Raw genomic sequence first — 16,477 nt, 5'->3', positions numbered from 1 at the left:
TGCACAAGTTATTGTGCTCTTCTTTATACAACCAGCTTTAGCTTGACGTCCCGCAGCGGCGCGCGACAAGACCCATTGAATTTCAGACAGGCCGCCAGAATCCCACCTTTTGACGACGCATCGCCGACTCGAACCCCCAAACGACAGATACCTTGCTCCCACCCAAAAGCCGCCCCAATTGGCCCAAGCCAGGCTCGCCCGAAACCCCGTCAGCCGCCAGATACCCGACACCGAGCCACCAATGTCGGCCAAGTACGCCTTCAGCCAGGGCCTGAAGGAGGTCCGCTTCCTCTTCTGCCAGACGGCCGACCACAGCGCCGGAGTGAGGTTAGTTTAGATCTTGACTTGCTTGGGAGACTTGGCTCGGGCAGCCGGGGCTGGAATGGAGGCTCTATGGCTGGGCGCTGGGCGCTGGTGGAGGAGAAAGAGGAGGAGGAGGGGCTAGCTCGCTACCTACCGAGCTACCGAGCTACCTGCCTGCCTTCCCAGCCCAACCACCAAGTACTGTAGATCAGACACAGCAGGCTGATACTTTGCCTTCCCTCCAAACAGGTCCTTCCTCAACCGGGCGTACCCGACCATGAAGAAGAACAACCCCAACACGCCCATCCTGATCCGCGAGGCCGCCGGCACCATCCCCAAGGTCTACGCCAGGTACGACCTCGGCGTCGAGAAGAGCCAGTCATTAGAGGGCCTGTCGGACAAGCAGATCGAGGACACGGTGTCGAGCCTTGTCGTCAAGCAGGCGTAGGGTGGTTAAAAAAAAGCAAAAAAAAAAAAGAGGAATACGGGTTTGGTTCATTAAGAAGAGGGGGGGACGTCGAGGGGTTGGCTCGTCCGTCTGCGACTTGTACATAAAACGCCGGACTCCATCCACCACCAGCACCTTACTGCTGGCCTGAATACCCCCCAACGGCTACACAGATGGGATGATATAGTCGGTACGATAAATACAGGCATTAAAGGTGGTGCACATCCCGGCTGCAAAGGCATCCAGTCTCCCGTGCCCTCCCTGCCAACAACATCTGTGCCTCTCTCCGAAACCATTCCTGTCCTGCTCTCTTTCCTCTCGAAGCAGCACCATTCCATATCCTGCACCCGAGAGGACAGTACCCTCCGGCTGCCAGTCGCTTCAAGATAACCATTGTCCACCGAAAAAAAATCAAAAAAAAATCAGATACCTGCTTCCTATCCTAATCTCGCATCATCTCACGCCTTGCTGCCGCCGCTGCTGCTGATGCGCGCCTTGTGATTCTTCAGCGCCTTGGCCAGCTCAATGGACGAGTGCACCCGGACGGCCGGCTTGGCCGGCGCAGCCGCAGCCGCGGGGAGAGAGTCGGGCCGCAGGGGGCCGCCGCCGACGCTGCCCTTCATGCTGCCGCCGCCGTGCGCCATGGCCGTGGCCGTGGCCGACTTGCTGCCGCTGCCGCTGCCGCTGCCGGTGCTCAGCGTCGTCGACGAAGCAGGTGAGATGGGCGGGTTCCGAGCCTGCTGTTGCTGTGGGCGCTGCGCCGGCGTCGCCGCGGCACGGCCGTTGTTGTTTTGTTTTTGTTGCTGCTGCGGCCGCTGCCGGTCCGCTGGTGGGGACGGCTGTGGTGTTCGCCGCTCTCGGCGCCTGGCGCGGGCCGGGCCTTGGCGGAGCCGCCGGACGGGGCGCGCGTCTTGTGCTGCTGCTGCTGCCAGTCCGCCATCTTGGCCGCGGCTGTCTCGTAGGCTCCATCCCTCTCGGCCGTGGCAATGCCCTGTCCGTCCTGCTGTTCTCCCTCTTGCTGCTGCTGCTCGTTGTCTTGATCGGACTGTTGCTGCTTCTGTTGCTCCGGCAGCAGCGGCTGTCCCAGCTGCTCTTCCTGCTGCGCGGCAGTATCATGGTCCACGGCGGCCGGCATCTCCGTCTCGCCCTTGTCGTCTTCGCCGCTATTGTCGCCGCCGCCTGCAGCGCTGCCCAGATACTTGTCAATCCCGGTCGTGACGCCTGACCCGCTGCTCGGCGCCACTTGGGCCTCCTTGTGGTTGAATTTGTAGATCTGGTGGTCCGCAATCTGCTGCCGCTGCTGCTGCTCTCCGCCGCGCTCCTCCCACACATTACCGGCATCGAACCCGGAGGCGAGAGTGCCATAGTTGCTAAAGCCCGAGAGCCTCATCCCCATAAAGTTTCGGCCGCGCTGCTGCTTTTGCGGCGCCGCGGCCGCGGCGACGCTTCCGCCCTTGTCGCCGCCCTTGTTGCTCTGCTTGCGGTTCTTCTTCTTCTTGCCGCCGTCCGATGGACCCACCGGGGATGACAGCACGAAGGGCTTCGCGGTCGGGTTGAGCGCCGCCGCCTGACATTTCACGCTGGAGGGCGGCGAGGGCGGCAGAGCGTCGTCGTTCCGTGCGATGGCGGCGGCGTCCGACGCCTTGGGCGACGAGACGGGCGTCGTCGGCGGCGTGTTCTTGGCCTGCGAGGGGGGCTGCTGGGCAGCAGGCTTCGCTTCGTCTGCGCCGCCTTCGACCGCCTTGCCCTTGGCCGCCAGAGCAGGCTCCGCGGCGGTGGCCTTGTCTCCGGTGGAAGAGGGAGTAGCAGCAGTGCGCGGCACGGCGGCGACGGTGGGGATGCGCGGGTACGGGTCGAAGCCGCGCGGGAGCGTCGAGCCGCCGCGGACCATGTGGCGGGGCTTGCTGTCGCCGTCGGCAGTGCCCGCCGCCGCCAGGCTCGCCGCGCCGCTTGCCTTGTTCCAAGACTTGGCACGCAGCGTCGAGGACGACGACGATGGCTCGCGGGCGCTGCTGCCGCCGCCACCGCCGCCGTCGCCGCCCGCGTGCAGCCTATCGATCTCGTACTTTTGCGCCGCGAAGGGCGAGATGGACAGGAGGTCGCCGCCGCCGCCGCGGTTCTTGCGCACCAGCAGGTCGTCTTGGGCGTCTCCCTCGTCTCCGCCCTTCTCGGGAGTCTGCGCCTTGGAGATCACGGCATCGTCCGTCTTGTTGCTCTCGGGCTCGGGTGTGGGAGTGGGAGCCCACTGTTGCTGCTGCTGCTGCTTCCTCTTCTTCTTGCCCTGCGCCTTGTCTCCCTGTGGCTCGTCTGCCCGATGGGGGAAGGCAGGCGTGGACCGGCCCGAAGAGATGGTGGTCGCGGCGCGGCTCTCGGTCCTCGCGCCCTCAGACGTGAGGTCCTCCTGGTGGCCGCGCTTGGCAAACTTCCCCGACTTGTTCTTTTTGTTCGCTGCCACCTTCTTGCAACCGGCCGCGCCGTTGCCGGCTGCAGATCCATCAGTAGCGGACATGCCCTGCCCGTCATGTGCGTTTTGTCCACCCTGCGGGTTCTTTCCAGCCTCCTGAGTCTTGTTCTTGGGCTTCTTGTTGTTGCCCTTCTTCTTGCTGGCGGGCTTCACCTTGTCTCCCTCCTTGTCGTGGCCGCCATCGGATGGCTTCATGGAGCTCTTGGCGGCTTCCGAATCGCCCATGTACCCGTCGGCATGGTTGGACTCGGCGGCGCTGGTATCCGTGCGCCATTCCTTGGGAATGGAGCCATGGGGCTTCCCACGTCGGTGTACCACGACGGTGCCGCTGTTCTCCTCGGCGAAAGGTGGGACCTCGAGCTGGGAGGCGGGCTGCGTGTTGCTGTCGTTGCTCTTGTCAGAACCAGCAGGCGTCATGATGATGGTCGAGTTTCCGGTAGAGAGGGACGGCGTTGCGACTTTGTCCTCCGAAATGATCACGGATAGGCCGCGGTGCATGCCGGGAGGCGACGCCTTCCTATCGCCTTGCTCAGCCAGGTTGTCATGAGCGTCGGAAGAAGGCGGATGGCCAGTCTCTTGGGCCTCGCCGCTCTCCTGTGGCTTCTCCGATGGCTGGCTCTGCTCATCTGCTTCGTCCTGATTCTCTCGGGGCTGTTGCGCCTCGCTCGTCTCGGTCGGCTTCTCCTCATGCTGAGCAGCGGTCGGTGTTGTTGCAGACTCGGGAAAGCCAGGCGCCGGCAGCATCGGGACACCCGGCCGCGGGGGCAGCGCAGGGAGTGACGCAGGACCAGTCAAAGCCAGATGCTCTCCGATCTGACGCACAGAATTGTTGAGCTGTGGGTACTGCGGCAGACCCTGGTTGAGGCCGGTCGGGACCATGGGAGGCATCGGGAGCGGTCGCGGATGAGAGCCGATGCTTCCTCCACCAATCGCGAGGTTCGAGGACTCCAAGGGCGGTGACAAGATACCGGCGAGGCTGGGAAGGCCGGGTTGGTGATACTGCGGCGCAGGGCCACTCACGGCAGGTCGGCCGCCATGGGAGGGATGACGGGGAGACGTCTTCACGCCGGTGAAGTACTTCGAGTTTTGTGGATGGAGGACTCGCAGAGCCCCGCGGACTCCCGGGCAGAGCTGTCCGTTTGCCTCCTCGACAACCACGGGAGGCACAGTATCAGACGTGTATCTAAATTTGAGAGGCCGCTGGTCAGCTGAGTTCGAAGCAATACAGAGCAAGACGATAGGGTTAAGGGATGCGAGCTGGAAGGGTTGAAATACGTACGTGATGTATACCCGGGACGTTGGCCTCTGGCCCTGGAATCCATTTTGGAACCCGGGAGCTGGGCGTGGGAAGATAACAGTCTCGATCTGGCCCCACTGGCAAAAGTGCTTGCGCAGAGCTCCCTCATCGCTCCGGTCCAGGAAGCCACCGCCCATGACTGCCACCGTGATGTTGCGGCTCCTCTGGAGGCAGGTCGGACATGGGCACTCCACCGAAGGCAGCCTGTTGGATCGATCCCAGTTGCGGCACGTCTCCTTTGTCGGCGGCGGCGGCCTGACGTAGCCATTCCCACCGCCATTCTTGTTGGGGTGCTTGGTGTCCTGGTGCGCTGTAGCAGCCGCCGCCGCCGCCGGCTTATCGTTCCCGGCCTGTTGCTTGCGGTTGCTGAGGCTTTGGTTGCCCAGTGTGTTGTTCCGGCGATTCTTGGGGCCGTCGCTGGTGTTGGTCTTGTTGTACACAAACTTCTGTCCATGGATGGAATCCTGCTGCTCGCTGAGGGCCCATCCAGCTCCGTTCCCGGGAGGGCAGTTCTTGGTGGACGGTCCGGAGCCAGAAGCTCTACGCTGCGAGTCCGTGAAACGGGTGCTCGGAGTCTGTTGAGGGTGACCAGGCACGCGGCCATGAGGAGGACTGGCCTGCTGGAGCTGATCAGGCATCTGGAAACGAGGCGGGCTGACCTGTTGGAGCTGACCGGGCATCTGGAAACGAGGCGGGCTGGCCTGCTGGTAGTTGGGCGCGGTCCTCAAGTGGACGTCTCCGTGGCAGCCAATGGTCTGTAGGCCCTGGTTGGGTGAAGGGGCGGGCATCGGCATGCTGGCAGTCGAGAATTCCCGGCCAGTTCCGCCCTGGTGGCCAACAGGCTGCTGGAGAACCCCAGGCTGAGGGAGGCGGCCATGTGGCATCCAAGCCCGGTTGTTGAGGTCCTGGTTGTTGAAGCCGACGTGACCCTGGCCGTAGAAGGGGCCGCCCAGCATCTGCCCCTGGGGGCCCTGCATCGGTCCATGTCGAGGAGGCTTGGTGGGCGTGGCCTCGGGGTGATGGCCGCCGTGATAGCCGAACTCTGGTCTGCCGATACTGGGTCCATGTGCCATCTGTGTGTTTCCAGGTCTGAGTCTGAGTTTCATCCGGAGCCGCTGGGGCGAGATGGATGCAGCCGATGGATGCTTGCAGTCGGTCGACAGGTTATTCTGGCTCGATTGGGCCGGTCGGGAGAGCTTGGTCGACATTTTGCCATTGAAGGCGTATTTTGGAGCACTCACCGACGTGGCGGTGGTGGCCATGGGCGCCTCGACGGCGGGCATCATGTGCATCTCAGCGGTAGGCACAATGGGCATCTGAGCGGTGGCCATCATGGGCATCTGAGCCCCGAAAGGCGCCGAGGGGAGTGGGCCAGCAGTGCCATCAGGTAAGGGGATCGGCGCGCCTGCATTGGCTAGGTTTCGCACATTAGCAAAGTATGAGGGCATATGCTGAACAACCTCCCGACCAGGCACAACAAGCAATGATGGTTGGTCGCTGAACTCACCCGAGTCGCCGTCGTGACAGAGCATCCTATCAGCTCCAAGACTGCCGTCGCTCGATCCATCGACTACCATTGGGCGCAGGGCTTCGCGTGCGAGCTGGGCCTGTTCGCAGCGGCTGGCGATGAGCGTCGAGAAGAGCAACTTGTCTTCCTCTTCCATGTGGCCCAGCTTTGCGACCATGTCGCTGCCATCCAGGACCGCGCGCGCGGACGGGTCGACCTCCCAGTCCCACGAGAGCAGGCGCTTCTCGGCCTCGGGGTCGGCAGCCATCCACTCGTCGAGGAACTCGTTCATCTCCTTCCTCTTGTCCTGCTGGATGAACGGGTCAAGGAGCTTGTTTTGCTGGACAAGTGCCTTGATGACGTTCAGGGCGTTGTGGACACCCAGGAAATACAGGTCGTAACCATCAAAGTAGTCGTACAGATCCTCGTAGGTTTGCGGATCCGTCCTGACCTGAGCCGCCTCCAGCGGATGACACTGTCGATATTCGTTTGCCTTGTGCCAGATTTCCTCGTTGCTGTGGAAGCCGAGTGCTCCCTGTGAGAATGGCTGGAGCCCATGCCCGTCAAGCGAGAGGGGGCGGGGCTTGTACACAATCCCGTCGGCCTCATCGTGGGCCTTGGAGAGGATGTACTTGCGCTCAGGGGGGCATGTGAAGTAGATGCTGTCGTAAGGATGGGAGATGCGACCAACTTCGCCGATCTTCTCGGTAGGAGGGACGAGATTCATCAGTTCAGCCGGCACTGTTCCCAGCGCGGGAGCCGCGCCGTTCTCGGCAGTCGCCATCTTACCCGCGGTGTTGGCGGGAGGTGTAACAGCGATGATGGAAAAGAGAAAAGATGGAGGAATGGAAACAACAAAAATGAGTCTGCGCAGGGGTGGCTGATGTGAAGAGCAGGTGAGGCCAATGTGAAGAGTTGATGGATGATGAGCCCGGTGCGTACAGGACGACACGCAAGGACACCAAGATCGTCAGGCAGTCGACGACGCAATCCTGTGTGGATGGAGGAAGCCTCGAGGAAATCAGCGCAAGGTCTGAAGTGTCAGAGTCCTGCACTGATCAAGATATCTCGTCGTCGTACACGCCGAAAGCAGCGAGGATGGGGCTCAGATGATGACCGAGAGGCCGGCCAGCGTGATATGTGATGTGGATGCAGAAAGAAAGCGGGTAATAGCTCAATATCTGCTCGCCACCAGTGCGTGGTGGTGATGAGGAAGCTTGGGTTGTTGATAGTTGTTGGCAGAAGGGTGGAAGGTGGTTGGGATTTTGGGGGAGGAAGAAGTTTGTGGGTGGTGGGAAGAGAAAAAACAGAAGAGGGGAGGAAGGGAAGGAAGGAAATGGAGGGAAGAAGAAACTACCAAGGCAACAAGAGAGCACACGTGCCGGCACAAATTGAGACTGCACTGGGGAAGCTGGTCTGAGGAGGAGGTGAGGTTGATCTGAGAGCTATATGGCGAGCGGCCGATGCCCCCGGTGCTCCCATGCCACAGCGGTCCCGGAGATTCGGGTCCGCCAGATTCACCAGGAGAGCACGCCGCAGGGGGAGCTGCATATAGGGTCTATAAACAGTGTCCAGCACGCCCCGAAATCCGCAAAAAGAGTCGGAGCAGGCCGAGTGAGTGTAAAGGCGACCTTTATCAACGCAGTTCCCCCGTTTGTTCAAAAGCACGCACGGCAAGCTGCAGCCGCCAGGCCAACAGCCAGCCGCACAAGGCCAGCCGCACAAGAGAAGCAGCCAGCTTGCATGGCAAAGAAATTCATACAAGAGTTGCAGGGAAGAAGACAATGCAAAAGGCCCCACACACAGTCCGTCAAATGTCGGAGGCTCAAAATGTCCCAAGCATCCCGAGCAGATGGCTTCATCAATATATGTGAACCATCACATCACGGCACCACAATGCAGCACTTGCAAGAACAAAATCAAGGGGTGAGCCGCTCATTTACCAGTTCCCTCTTGGAGACATAACACGATGAACTTTGTCGAGAAGCATGTGAGGCTTTTGATAATTGAGGAGGAATGATCTAAACGTGGAGTGCAATGGTATACAGGGCCGACCGTGACAGCTAGTCGACGACGAGCTTCGTTATATGAGATGCAATGCAAAAAGAAACAGCAAAGGCACAAACCGCACCCCCCCTCCCCCACTACTTCTCCTTGTTGAGCTCGTTCAGCATCTTGAGGATCTTGGACTCGTCCGCCCCGGCCGCGGCCCGGCCGTTGTTCCAGTCGACGACGAGGGGCCACTGGAAGCTGTCGGGCTTCTGCTTGAAAGTCCTGAGCGCCTCGGCCTCGGTCCGGGCGCCCTTGATGACGGCGCCGACCGAGGGCGCGCCGATGTACTCGAGTATGGTCTTGAGCTGGTCCGGCGTGGGCGCGTCCTCGGTGATCTGAAGGTCGAACTCGGCGCGCTGCTGCTGCTGGGCGCTCTGCGCCGAGTGGTCGCTGGCCTGGTCCTCGGTCGCCGTCGCCGTCGCCGTCGCCTGCGCCGACACCTGCTTGAGCAGCGCCGCGACCCGCATCGACGCCGGCGAGCCGGCCTTGTGGAAGAGCGTGACCGTGTCGAGAGGTTTGTGCTGCGCGCGCGTGTGTGGCGCAAACGGAGGAAGGAGGCGCGCAAGAGTCAGCGATTGAGCGACGAGGGGCAGGGAGGGAGAGTTAAAAAGCTGGCCCCCAGTGCTGCGCAGGGTCGGCTTACGAATCGGAACATGGCTGCGGTTTTTGGATCGAATCTGCGTGGGTGAAGGCAAACGAAAAAGGGGCGATGGGTAAGTGACGTTTGACGTTAGGGCTGAGGCTCAAGGCTATGATGTCGATGCTTCCTCTTCTGGAATTGAAGCTCTGGAGCTTGAGGTGTGGGGGGTTCGGAGTTGTGGCACAACTACGCCAATGGTGCGACATTAGCCACAAACCACCCAGCGCAAAAATTGAGCAGAATAACACCATGGCACGCCCACCACAAGCAAGATGGCAGCCGAGGCGTCAAGAGGTCAGAAAGTGAAATGTTTGTTCGCTAATTCTAATTGGTCTGCTAGCGCCGACGACCATTCAAAAAAATAAAAATAAAAATAAAAATAAACCATTTGCAATGGCAGAAGATCGGCAACAGGCCTCCAGCCCATGCCCCCAGCCAGTCCCGATCCTTCAACGCGTCCCAAGGAAACCCCAGTTGATGCAGCGATCAAGATCCCCTACGAACTTACCTGCCCCTAGCACAGCACAGCACACAGAGCAATCCCCAGCCAGCCCATGACAGCAGTGCCCTCGATATCAAGCCTGAGATAAATCCTCGTTAGCAAGTTGACACCTCGCCAGAGATGAAGGGCAGACAGAAGAGGATCAAAAGGAAGGGATTCAGAATATGTAAGAAATTAAATGTCATGTATCTACCAGATCTAGCTACTCCGGCGAAAGAGAGCCACCTGGTAGAATCAATCGCAAATTGTTCTCATCAGGAAAAAGACGCGGCGGGGACGCCACGATCGGTGTTTGGGACAACGGGAAGGGAAATTGTGTTCTTACCTGGCTACCGTGCGTTTGCTTTCGTGTAGGCCTCAAGGCGGCCAGCGCCGGCGCCCGTTGGGGGCCGGCGCGAGCAGTTGTTTGTCAGAAAAGAAAACAGAGCGAAAAGACGTCGACAAGAATTTTTTTCCTGCCTTTTTCAATGCGGAGCCGACCGTAAGTGGACCCGATTCGTTGCTGTGGCTCTGCCACGTGATAGTCTCGGTAGCCTTGCCTGCTTATGTAACACATCCGGTCTCAAGAAACAACCTCAACGGTTTGGTGAGGCTAAACGCGCCGATTGTAGCCATGGCAAAGGTGTGGAAAAATATCATAATGATTGCTCCAGCGAGTTCAGTGGCTGCCAAATTAGATTTACCAGCTTACAGGACGGTATTAGCCCGCTCGCAATACGGCTTATTCATGTAATTGTTGACTAGTCGAACTAAGCAAGCCCCCATACCAGTAACCCTTGAGATATCAGCGTCCTCAACGGAAGGTTACTAAAATAAGTTAACACACATGAGGCCACAGTCTAGTAACATCATCGTCTCTATTCTTTAGGTATCATTACCTGCAATTTTATCTATCACCCTCTTTTTAAGCAGGCGCACACAGGCAGCAGCATGCACGCATTTTCATGCTTTAGTATTTATAGCGTCCCTGACATCCCGCCACCTCGTCTCCGCGACCTCGACGAGCCGGCCGATAAAGTCCAGCCCCGCGGCCGTGCCGCCCGCCTTGAGCATGCTCTGGATCCTCGCCTCCCCTTCCTGCCCGCAGTCGGCGCCGACGCTGCGATCCACGACGACGGTGACGAACTCGTCGCACAGGCTCTCCTCGAGGCGGTCCGGGTCGAGCAGGACCCAGTACTGGCCGTCCCCGCTCGCGGCGTCGGGGTCGTCCTTGCCCCGGAACACGGCGGCTGTGCAGGCGACGGGCAGGCCGCGGACAGACAATGGGCGGCCGGGGCTGCCGTCAGCACGGGAGCAGACGGCGGCCTCGCGCTCGGCGTCCCATACGGCGCGGGGGAGGCGTGTGTCACGTAGTGCGGCCACTACGGCAGTCCAGGCGACGTCGAAGGGGTTCCCGTCGAACGAAATGAATAGCACGTCGATGTATAGCACCCAGTACGCCTTGACCTGTGGCTTCTGCTCCATCCCATCGTCGGCTTCCCCCATCTCCTCATTTTCGCCCGGTTTGCTGTTGCTGTTGCTGCCCTCGTCCCAGATGCGCAGGTCCGCAACGTTCAGCAGCCCAGAGGCGTGCAGCAGCGAGTAGACCCTGCTGCTCAGCGTCTGTGCCAACGTCGTGGGCGGCACGCCGGGGAGGAACTGCGGCGCGGATCCCGTCGCGAGCTCGATGTTAGGTACCACCAGGTCGTAGTCGCGCAGCTCGTTCCTACCCCCCTCCTCTTCCTCCTCTTTCTGACCTGCTTCGCCGTCGTCGTCGCCGTCGTCGTCGTCGTCGGGCCTCGGGGGAGGGACACGGTAGTTTGGGATGTTGGCTATAGGAAGCACCTCGGTGCGCACGCCACAGATCACGGTGGTGTCGCCCGCGCGCACGACGGCGCTGCCATGGGCATGGGATAGCGAGCCCGCATTGACGTTGACGGGGCGCGCCTCCCGTGGCGCGCGACCGTTAGTGCGGGCCGGTGACGCGGCCGCGGGGTCCGCTGGCTGGAGGTTCGCGAGGAGGAACGGGTGAGGGGAGAGCTTGGCGAAGGTCGGCCGGGGGAAGGTGATGGGCTGTGCCATGTTGAGGATACGAGAGAGGTCGCTTTCCTCCTCTCTAGCCCTTCGCTATTTCCTCCTTCGTCGTGTCCTTGTCCCTGCCTGGCGTCGCGAGGCCTTGATTCACTTGTCGCAGGAAAAAACTCTAACCTCTTGGCCGGGTAAGTGGATCGCTCTTCTCGCCTAGAGATGATAACCCAGTCGTATGCCGCGTTGTGGGGGGGCCAGAGAACGAATTGTGGGATTGTGGGATGCGAGTCGGGGTGTTCGTCGTTCAGCTCTGATGGTAAGGTTTGTTTGACGGAGGAGGGCTGGCAAACGAGGGGCCACGAACGGGGAGGAGAAGGTGCGGTTCCCAGGCGAAAGTCGCGAGACTCCGTCGATGTGGGGAATGCGCGAGTCAGGGCGGGGTGTGTGCGTCCCCCAATCGGAATTGGCGCGGTCGCCAACTATGACGCTTGGGCCTCTATGCGAACCCTGCTCGATGCCAAGCACGCACGGTGTGCGATGCTGCGTTGCTGCACAACATGGCGGCTGAGGAGGCAAATCGAGATTGGCCCAGAAGTCATCTCCATTTCTCCATTCTCCAGCCGCCCTGAGCTCCTGGAGCCTCGTACTGTAGACCCTCCACGCGGCTCGCCGGGCGGGTTGGGAAAATGCCGACGCCGAGGTCCCCGTCTGCACGTCTGATGGGCGGCTTCCCTCTTCGCTTTTCCAATCGCGTTCAAGGGAGAAGGACGAAGCAGGGGTGTTGGCAGGGGTCCGAGAGACCAGCTTCAGCGTCAGAAAGCGGGCGACGTAGCATCCCGCACCTTCGCGTGTCACATGGCTGAGGCCTCATGCATGCTGGGAGCCACTAAGCTCGGGAGTCTCTCTGGGACCGCCACCACTCCATGGTCGTTCGCTTGACTTTGACTGGCTGCCCGCCTCTGCCAGGGGGGGGGGGTGGGGTGTGCGTATGTGTGGCGGATGGCATGCTAAGTGCCGGCTCCCAGTCTGTTCTGGATTTTGTTTCTCCCTGTAGGTTGTCATGCCAGGAATGGAATCGTGTCTTGGAGGGGGCACACTCCCAAGCACCCGGGCTTGCTCCTGCGTCAGCGACCGCCCGCGCAGGAGAGGATCAAGAACGCCCGACTGGCCACGCCGCGGCCGTCAGCCCCGTCTCCGCTCCGCCGAAGGTCCCCTGAAGGCTGCCGCGCGCCCGGGCTGTATTACGGGGGAGCTAGCAACCGAACTATTGGAATTACGCCTTGTGTTAGCACCAAGTCGTTCCACCCGCCGTGGACGCAACAAAGCAATTGCAAGATGGGTTCCCCCTGGCTGCTGCGTTGCCTTGCAGCCGGGGCTGTGTTCGGGGAAAATGAAAGTGAGGGCAAGAAGAAGGAAGGAAAATGTGATATCATGCCCAAATGGGACGGCATGGCTGAGCGAGCAAGGTGGAGCAAGAGGCGGATCGAGGGATTGAGGGATTCCCAGCGCGTTCCGTGGTCACCACTTCCAAAACGCTTCTGAAATGGCAGGCGGCGGAGACCGCTTCGATTCTCGGCCAGGGAGTCTCCAGTCCCACGTCAAAACACCAGTGTTTCCGTGTCGAACCTCCTCCTCCAAACCCTCTTGTTCCCGTCACATTTGATCGGCGACCGGCGATGACCGCGGCCCGGACGCAATCCATCCACCACCCTTTGCTCACGTGTCCCAGCTGTTTGTGTGGTTTTTTTTCTTCTTCCTTCTTCCTCCACGGTTTCCTTGCTTCTGTTTCTTTCCAGTCGCTTTCTAAAGCGCCCCAGGCGAGTCGGGTGTAACACCGCTTCTGCTGTGTCGAGGTGCCACCACAACCCATACGTGATTACATTAACGCTCACACATGCCGCCGCGATGGGGTGTCGTTGGCAATTAGCACACGCGCCGCATCCGCGGGAGCGCGCATCTCGGTTGGGCTCTATCTTTCTTCCCGTCGGTGGATCCAAGGACGCCTCGGAGCCTGACGGGGCCCTGGTGCCAGCACCTGGGGGACATTTTGCGCATGGAGAGTTGGCCGGGGCCTTGCAGTCCCGGCTCTTGTATAATGGGCAAAGGTGTTACTCTTAATGCCTTGTTCTATTATATGTTACTTTTTTATTTACGTTCTGGCCCTGTGGACTGTCCAACTCCCGTTCTGTTCGACTCCCAAGCTAGTGTTAGCTTTGTGCCCCCTTGTCAACCTGCCATCCCAGCCCCAGGCCCAGTTGCGGCACGAGGCTGACTGTCAACCGCAGGGCTAGCCAGTGCCGCCTGCAGCCTTCCCCACTTTCTTGACTAGGTACATGGTTTGGGCCGCATCAGCTCGGCCCGTCACATATTAGGCACCCGGCAAAGACGAGAGTCGGTCCTTAAGTTGTCGTTTTGTTGAGCGAGTGGCGAGAAGTCTTGCGTGCATTATTGCTGTCAAAGTCAGGGGCCGCTCGCGGGACCCAGGTCTGACAGCCTATGTCTTGCCATCAACGCCGCAGGGAGAGAGTGACAAGAAAGTGGTAGTGAAGTCTGAGCCAATCTAGGTAGTCATGTGTTTGAGGAAACGTTCCGTTGAACCCACCAGCCGACAAAAGAAACGACAAAAAGAGAAAGTTGGGATGAAATAATGATTATGCATAGCCGCTGTATGAGACGCCTCCGTTTGCACCCAGCCTGCCGTTTGAGCCTGTCCCCCTTGATAGTTTTGAGTTTTTTTTCCCGTTCCGGAACCCGTGTGAGCCAGTAATGGAGTGAACAAAGAAGAGGAAAATGCAATTAAGACCCCGCGGTTACCCGATGACATGAAAATGACTAATGTAGGGAATGATGTACAGCTGGTAGGAGGGAAAGATAGTGGCTTAGCTGCCTGCTAAGCGTCGATGCTGGCTGGAGAGCTTGATTAGCAGCACGGAGTGCCGCAGTAGCCACAGGCGCGTCCTGGGATGACCCAGACCTCGTTGCCTTTGGAGGCACAGGTGGGACAGCGCACGCCAGGGAGCTGGAAGCATCAATGTTAGTTCGCGAGAGCATGACGCAGGAGGCTATGCCCGTTTGTGCAGTTTGGGGGACAGCGGACAGGGGGGGTGGGGACATGGGATGATTCCACTTACACCCGGCATGTGCTGCGTGCCGCTCGGAGGTGAGAAGGAGGGGCGGGAAGGAAGGCTGGGCCCAACGCTGCCGGTGCACACCATAGGAGGCATGGGAAGGGGCACCGGCATCGGCCGAGCAAGCTTGGGGAGCGTGATAATGTGCCGGACCTGAACCATCTTGAAGGCGCTTGAGAATGCGACGATGTTTTGGGTTGGCTGAGCAGCTTGGAGCTAGTGGTCGGTGGTGTCGACGGCGGAGTTGTGGTTGGAGACCGCTTCGGGATGCGGAAGACGGAGCTTGGAGAGTTGACCGAGAGCCGAGGTGGTAGTGAACCTTGTTGAGTAAGGCTGGTGCGGTGGTGGTGGTGGTGGTGGTGATGGGGATAACGAGAAGTGGGCGAGAGGGGGAGCGAGTGCCCAAATTATATATCCTCGATGTGGCGGATGGGAGGACAAGACAACCGGCGTCGTTGGGCGGGACCGGCGACACAAACGACGGCCAAGGGCGTGCGTATGTGGGCAGGAGGATACAAGCAGAATAGAATTTGAGGTGCGGGAAGGAGATAGCACGGCACCCAAGGTTACCGACGAGGGAGTCCCCTGTTTGGAGAGCAAGACGACCGGACCAAGATGGGAGACGGGAACGGGATACCCCAAACAGCAGTTAGCCCAAAAAGCATGGGGCCTTGCTTTTTAGATCCAAATTGGCGGGAAGGATGGCCCCGGTGCGGAACCATCTGCCATCTGATGCCGACAGTTGCCTTGTTCGGCGTTTGTGGAAAAGAAACGCCCCTTGGGAGCTTGTTGTTGTTTTTTTTTTACCTCGACAAAAGTCCCCGATTTGGCTAAACGAGAACGAGGGAGGTAAGGATGGGACTTGCTAGAGAGCCGAGTTGGCAGTCGATTAAAAACATGAGAACGCAAGGGGAATACGAAATGGAGAGGGAAAACAGAAAAATAAAAAATAAAAATAGTAGTAATCAACGGCAGAAGATCATGGAATGGTGTCGTCCAACCTGTCTGTTCGTTCGCCCGGTCCGCTGCTGGGTACTGGTAACCAGGTAGGGACAGGCCCATGTCACGAAGAGAGGGCGTGGAGAAGGGCCGGCACCCGAACGGGGCCCATCAAGCGAACGGCCTACCTACTTCAGCAGGCGGCGGCAATTGGGCTATTCTGTTTGCGGTGATCGTCATGGTTAAGGGAGGAGAAGGAAAATAAAACGACAGAGTCGGCAAGGTGATAAAATCAAACAAAGATCCCAGAAATACCGAAACCGAACCAAAATAGAATAGAATTTGGGGAGGGGAGTGGTGCGTCCTAGCCGGCCTGGTACTTGACCTACGTGCCTTGCATATACTGTAGCACGTATACCTACCTCTTGGGGCAGACCAGACCTCGACGGTGGGCAGGGAACATGTTGGGGGTCGTGCTCCTCTTCTTGCTGGGATTCCAGGACAGTCGGGAAGGGGCGTGTGAGGTAAAATGTGGTCTGATGGTGTAGTGGTGGTGGTGGTGGTGTGTGTGTGTATGTGGACTGGGGCCTGTGGTGGTACAGTACTTGGGGGGTGGGCGTTTGCGTGTGCGTGTGTGCCGGCCCACCCCATTCTCTGGGCTCTCCTGGGCGGGCTGGCGCTCGTGCTCCCCGCCGGCAGACTCGCGCGCGCGCGCTCCCAATTCTCGGACTACCTACTATCGGATGCCTGACCTTGTCAAGCCTGGCGCGGCTAGAGTAGCAGGCTAGCGTTTGCGACCGAGCACCGCGAGGGAGCCATCGCAACCCACTGGACCAAACCGATTGGATTCCTGTCGGGGCACCTAGCATTTGACGTTCTGTCCAGGTACACCCCAGATCCGCAAACCCTGGCGACCAAAAACTGTAGCCATTCGGGTCACAGCGCTCATAGTGTGGGTGGGCAGCATGTTTTTTCTTTCTTTTTGGTCCTTCACCTCTTTCCTCTCCACCTAAACCTGGTCATCGTGACCAGCTCCAGAGTGGCAGGGACCCCCTGTGCATGGCATGGCATGGTCTGCCGCAAGGGTTCCATTAAATTTCCAACCAGGGTTCAAGAGGCGATCTGATCGACCAGGGTCGGAATGGTGTGGGCCACGAGCAACCTGGAAAACCTAGCCCGAAGGGAGGGGG

At 59.7% G+C, this 16,477-nt stretch overlaps 6 protein-coding genes across 6 annotated transcripts; 2 read left to right on the top strand and 4 right to left on the bottom strand.

The window, feature by feature from the left end:
- Positions 1-25: 25 nt before the first annotated feature.
- GGTG_11462 (NADH-ubiquinone oxidoreductase 10.5 kDa subunit) lies at positions 26-867 on the top strand. The gene is made up of 2 exons (XM_009229352.1): positions 26-327; positions 553-867. Exons 1-2 carry the CDS (start codon positions 242-244, stop codon positions 749-751), a joined length of 285 nt encoding a protein of 94 aa, XP_009227616.1. The 5' UTR covers positions 26-241; the 3' UTR covers positions 752-867.
- A 107-nt stretch (positions 868-974) lies between these two features.
- On the bottom strand, positions 975-6,803 carry GGTG_11461 (hypothetical protein; the record flags this gene model as incomplete). The annotated part of the gene is made up of 2 exons (XM_009229351.1): positions 975-1,506; positions 1,530-6,803. The coding sequence occupies 2 exons, from the start codon at positions 6,801-6,803 to the stop codon at positions 1,210-1,212; spliced, it is 5,571 nt and encodes a 1,856-aa protein (XP_009227615.1). The 3' UTR covers positions 975-1,209.
- A 1,191-nt stretch (positions 6,804-7,994) lies between these two features.
- GGTG_11460 (hypothetical protein) lies at positions 7,995-8,855 on the bottom strand. The gene is made up of 2 exons (XM_009229350.1): positions 8,715-8,855; positions 7,995-8,592 (listed from the first exon to the last, which is right to left on the bottom strand). The coding sequence occupies exons 1-2, from the start codon at positions 8,724-8,726 to the stop codon at positions 8,164-8,166; spliced, it is 441 nt and encodes a 146-aa protein (XP_009227614.1). The 5' UTR covers positions 8,727-8,855; the 3' UTR covers positions 7,995-8,163.
- A 327-nt stretch (positions 8,856-9,182) lies between these two features.
- On the top strand, positions 9,183-9,957 carry GGTG_11459 (hypothetical protein; the record flags this gene model as incomplete). The annotated part of the gene is made up of 3 exons (XM_009229349.1): positions 9,183-9,398; positions 9,568-9,694; positions 9,781-9,957. The coding sequence occupies exons 1-3, from the start codon at positions 9,334-9,336 to the stop codon at positions 9,955-9,957; spliced, it is 369 nt and encodes a 122-aa protein (XP_009227613.1). The 5' UTR covers positions 9,183-9,333.
- Positions 9,902-11,571, bottom strand: GGTG_11458 (exosome complex exonuclease RRP43). Its single transcript, XM_009229348.1, has one exon. It carries the CDS (start codon positions 11,272-11,274, stop codon positions 10,156-10,158), a length of 1,119 nt encoding a protein of 372 aa, XP_009227612.1. The 5' UTR covers positions 11,275-11,571; the 3' UTR covers positions 9,902-10,155.
- Positions 11,572-14,140: 2,569 nt separating this feature from the next.
- On the bottom strand, positions 14,141-14,510 carry GGTG_11457 (hypothetical protein; the record flags this gene model as incomplete). The annotated part of the gene is made up of 2 exons (XM_009229347.1): positions 14,141-14,239; positions 14,352-14,510. 2 exons carry the CDS (start codon positions 14,508-14,510, stop codon positions 14,141-14,143), a joined length of 258 nt encoding a protein of 85 aa, XP_009227611.1.
- Between the last annotated feature and the right edge of the window lie 1,967 nt (positions 14,511-16,477).

This window comes from Gaeumannomyces tritici (assembly GCF_000145635.1).
Source record: "Gaeumannomyces tritici R3-111a-1 unplaced genomic scaffold supercont2.7, whole genome shotgun sequence".
Classification (NCBI taxonomy): domain Eukaryota; kingdom Fungi; phylum Ascomycota; class Sordariomycetes; order Magnaporthales; family Magnaporthaceae; genus Gaeumannomyces; species Gaeumannomyces tritici.
The sequence above is the reverse complement of the archived record's forward strand: the minus strand, read 5'-3'. Positions and strand labels throughout refer to the sequence as shown.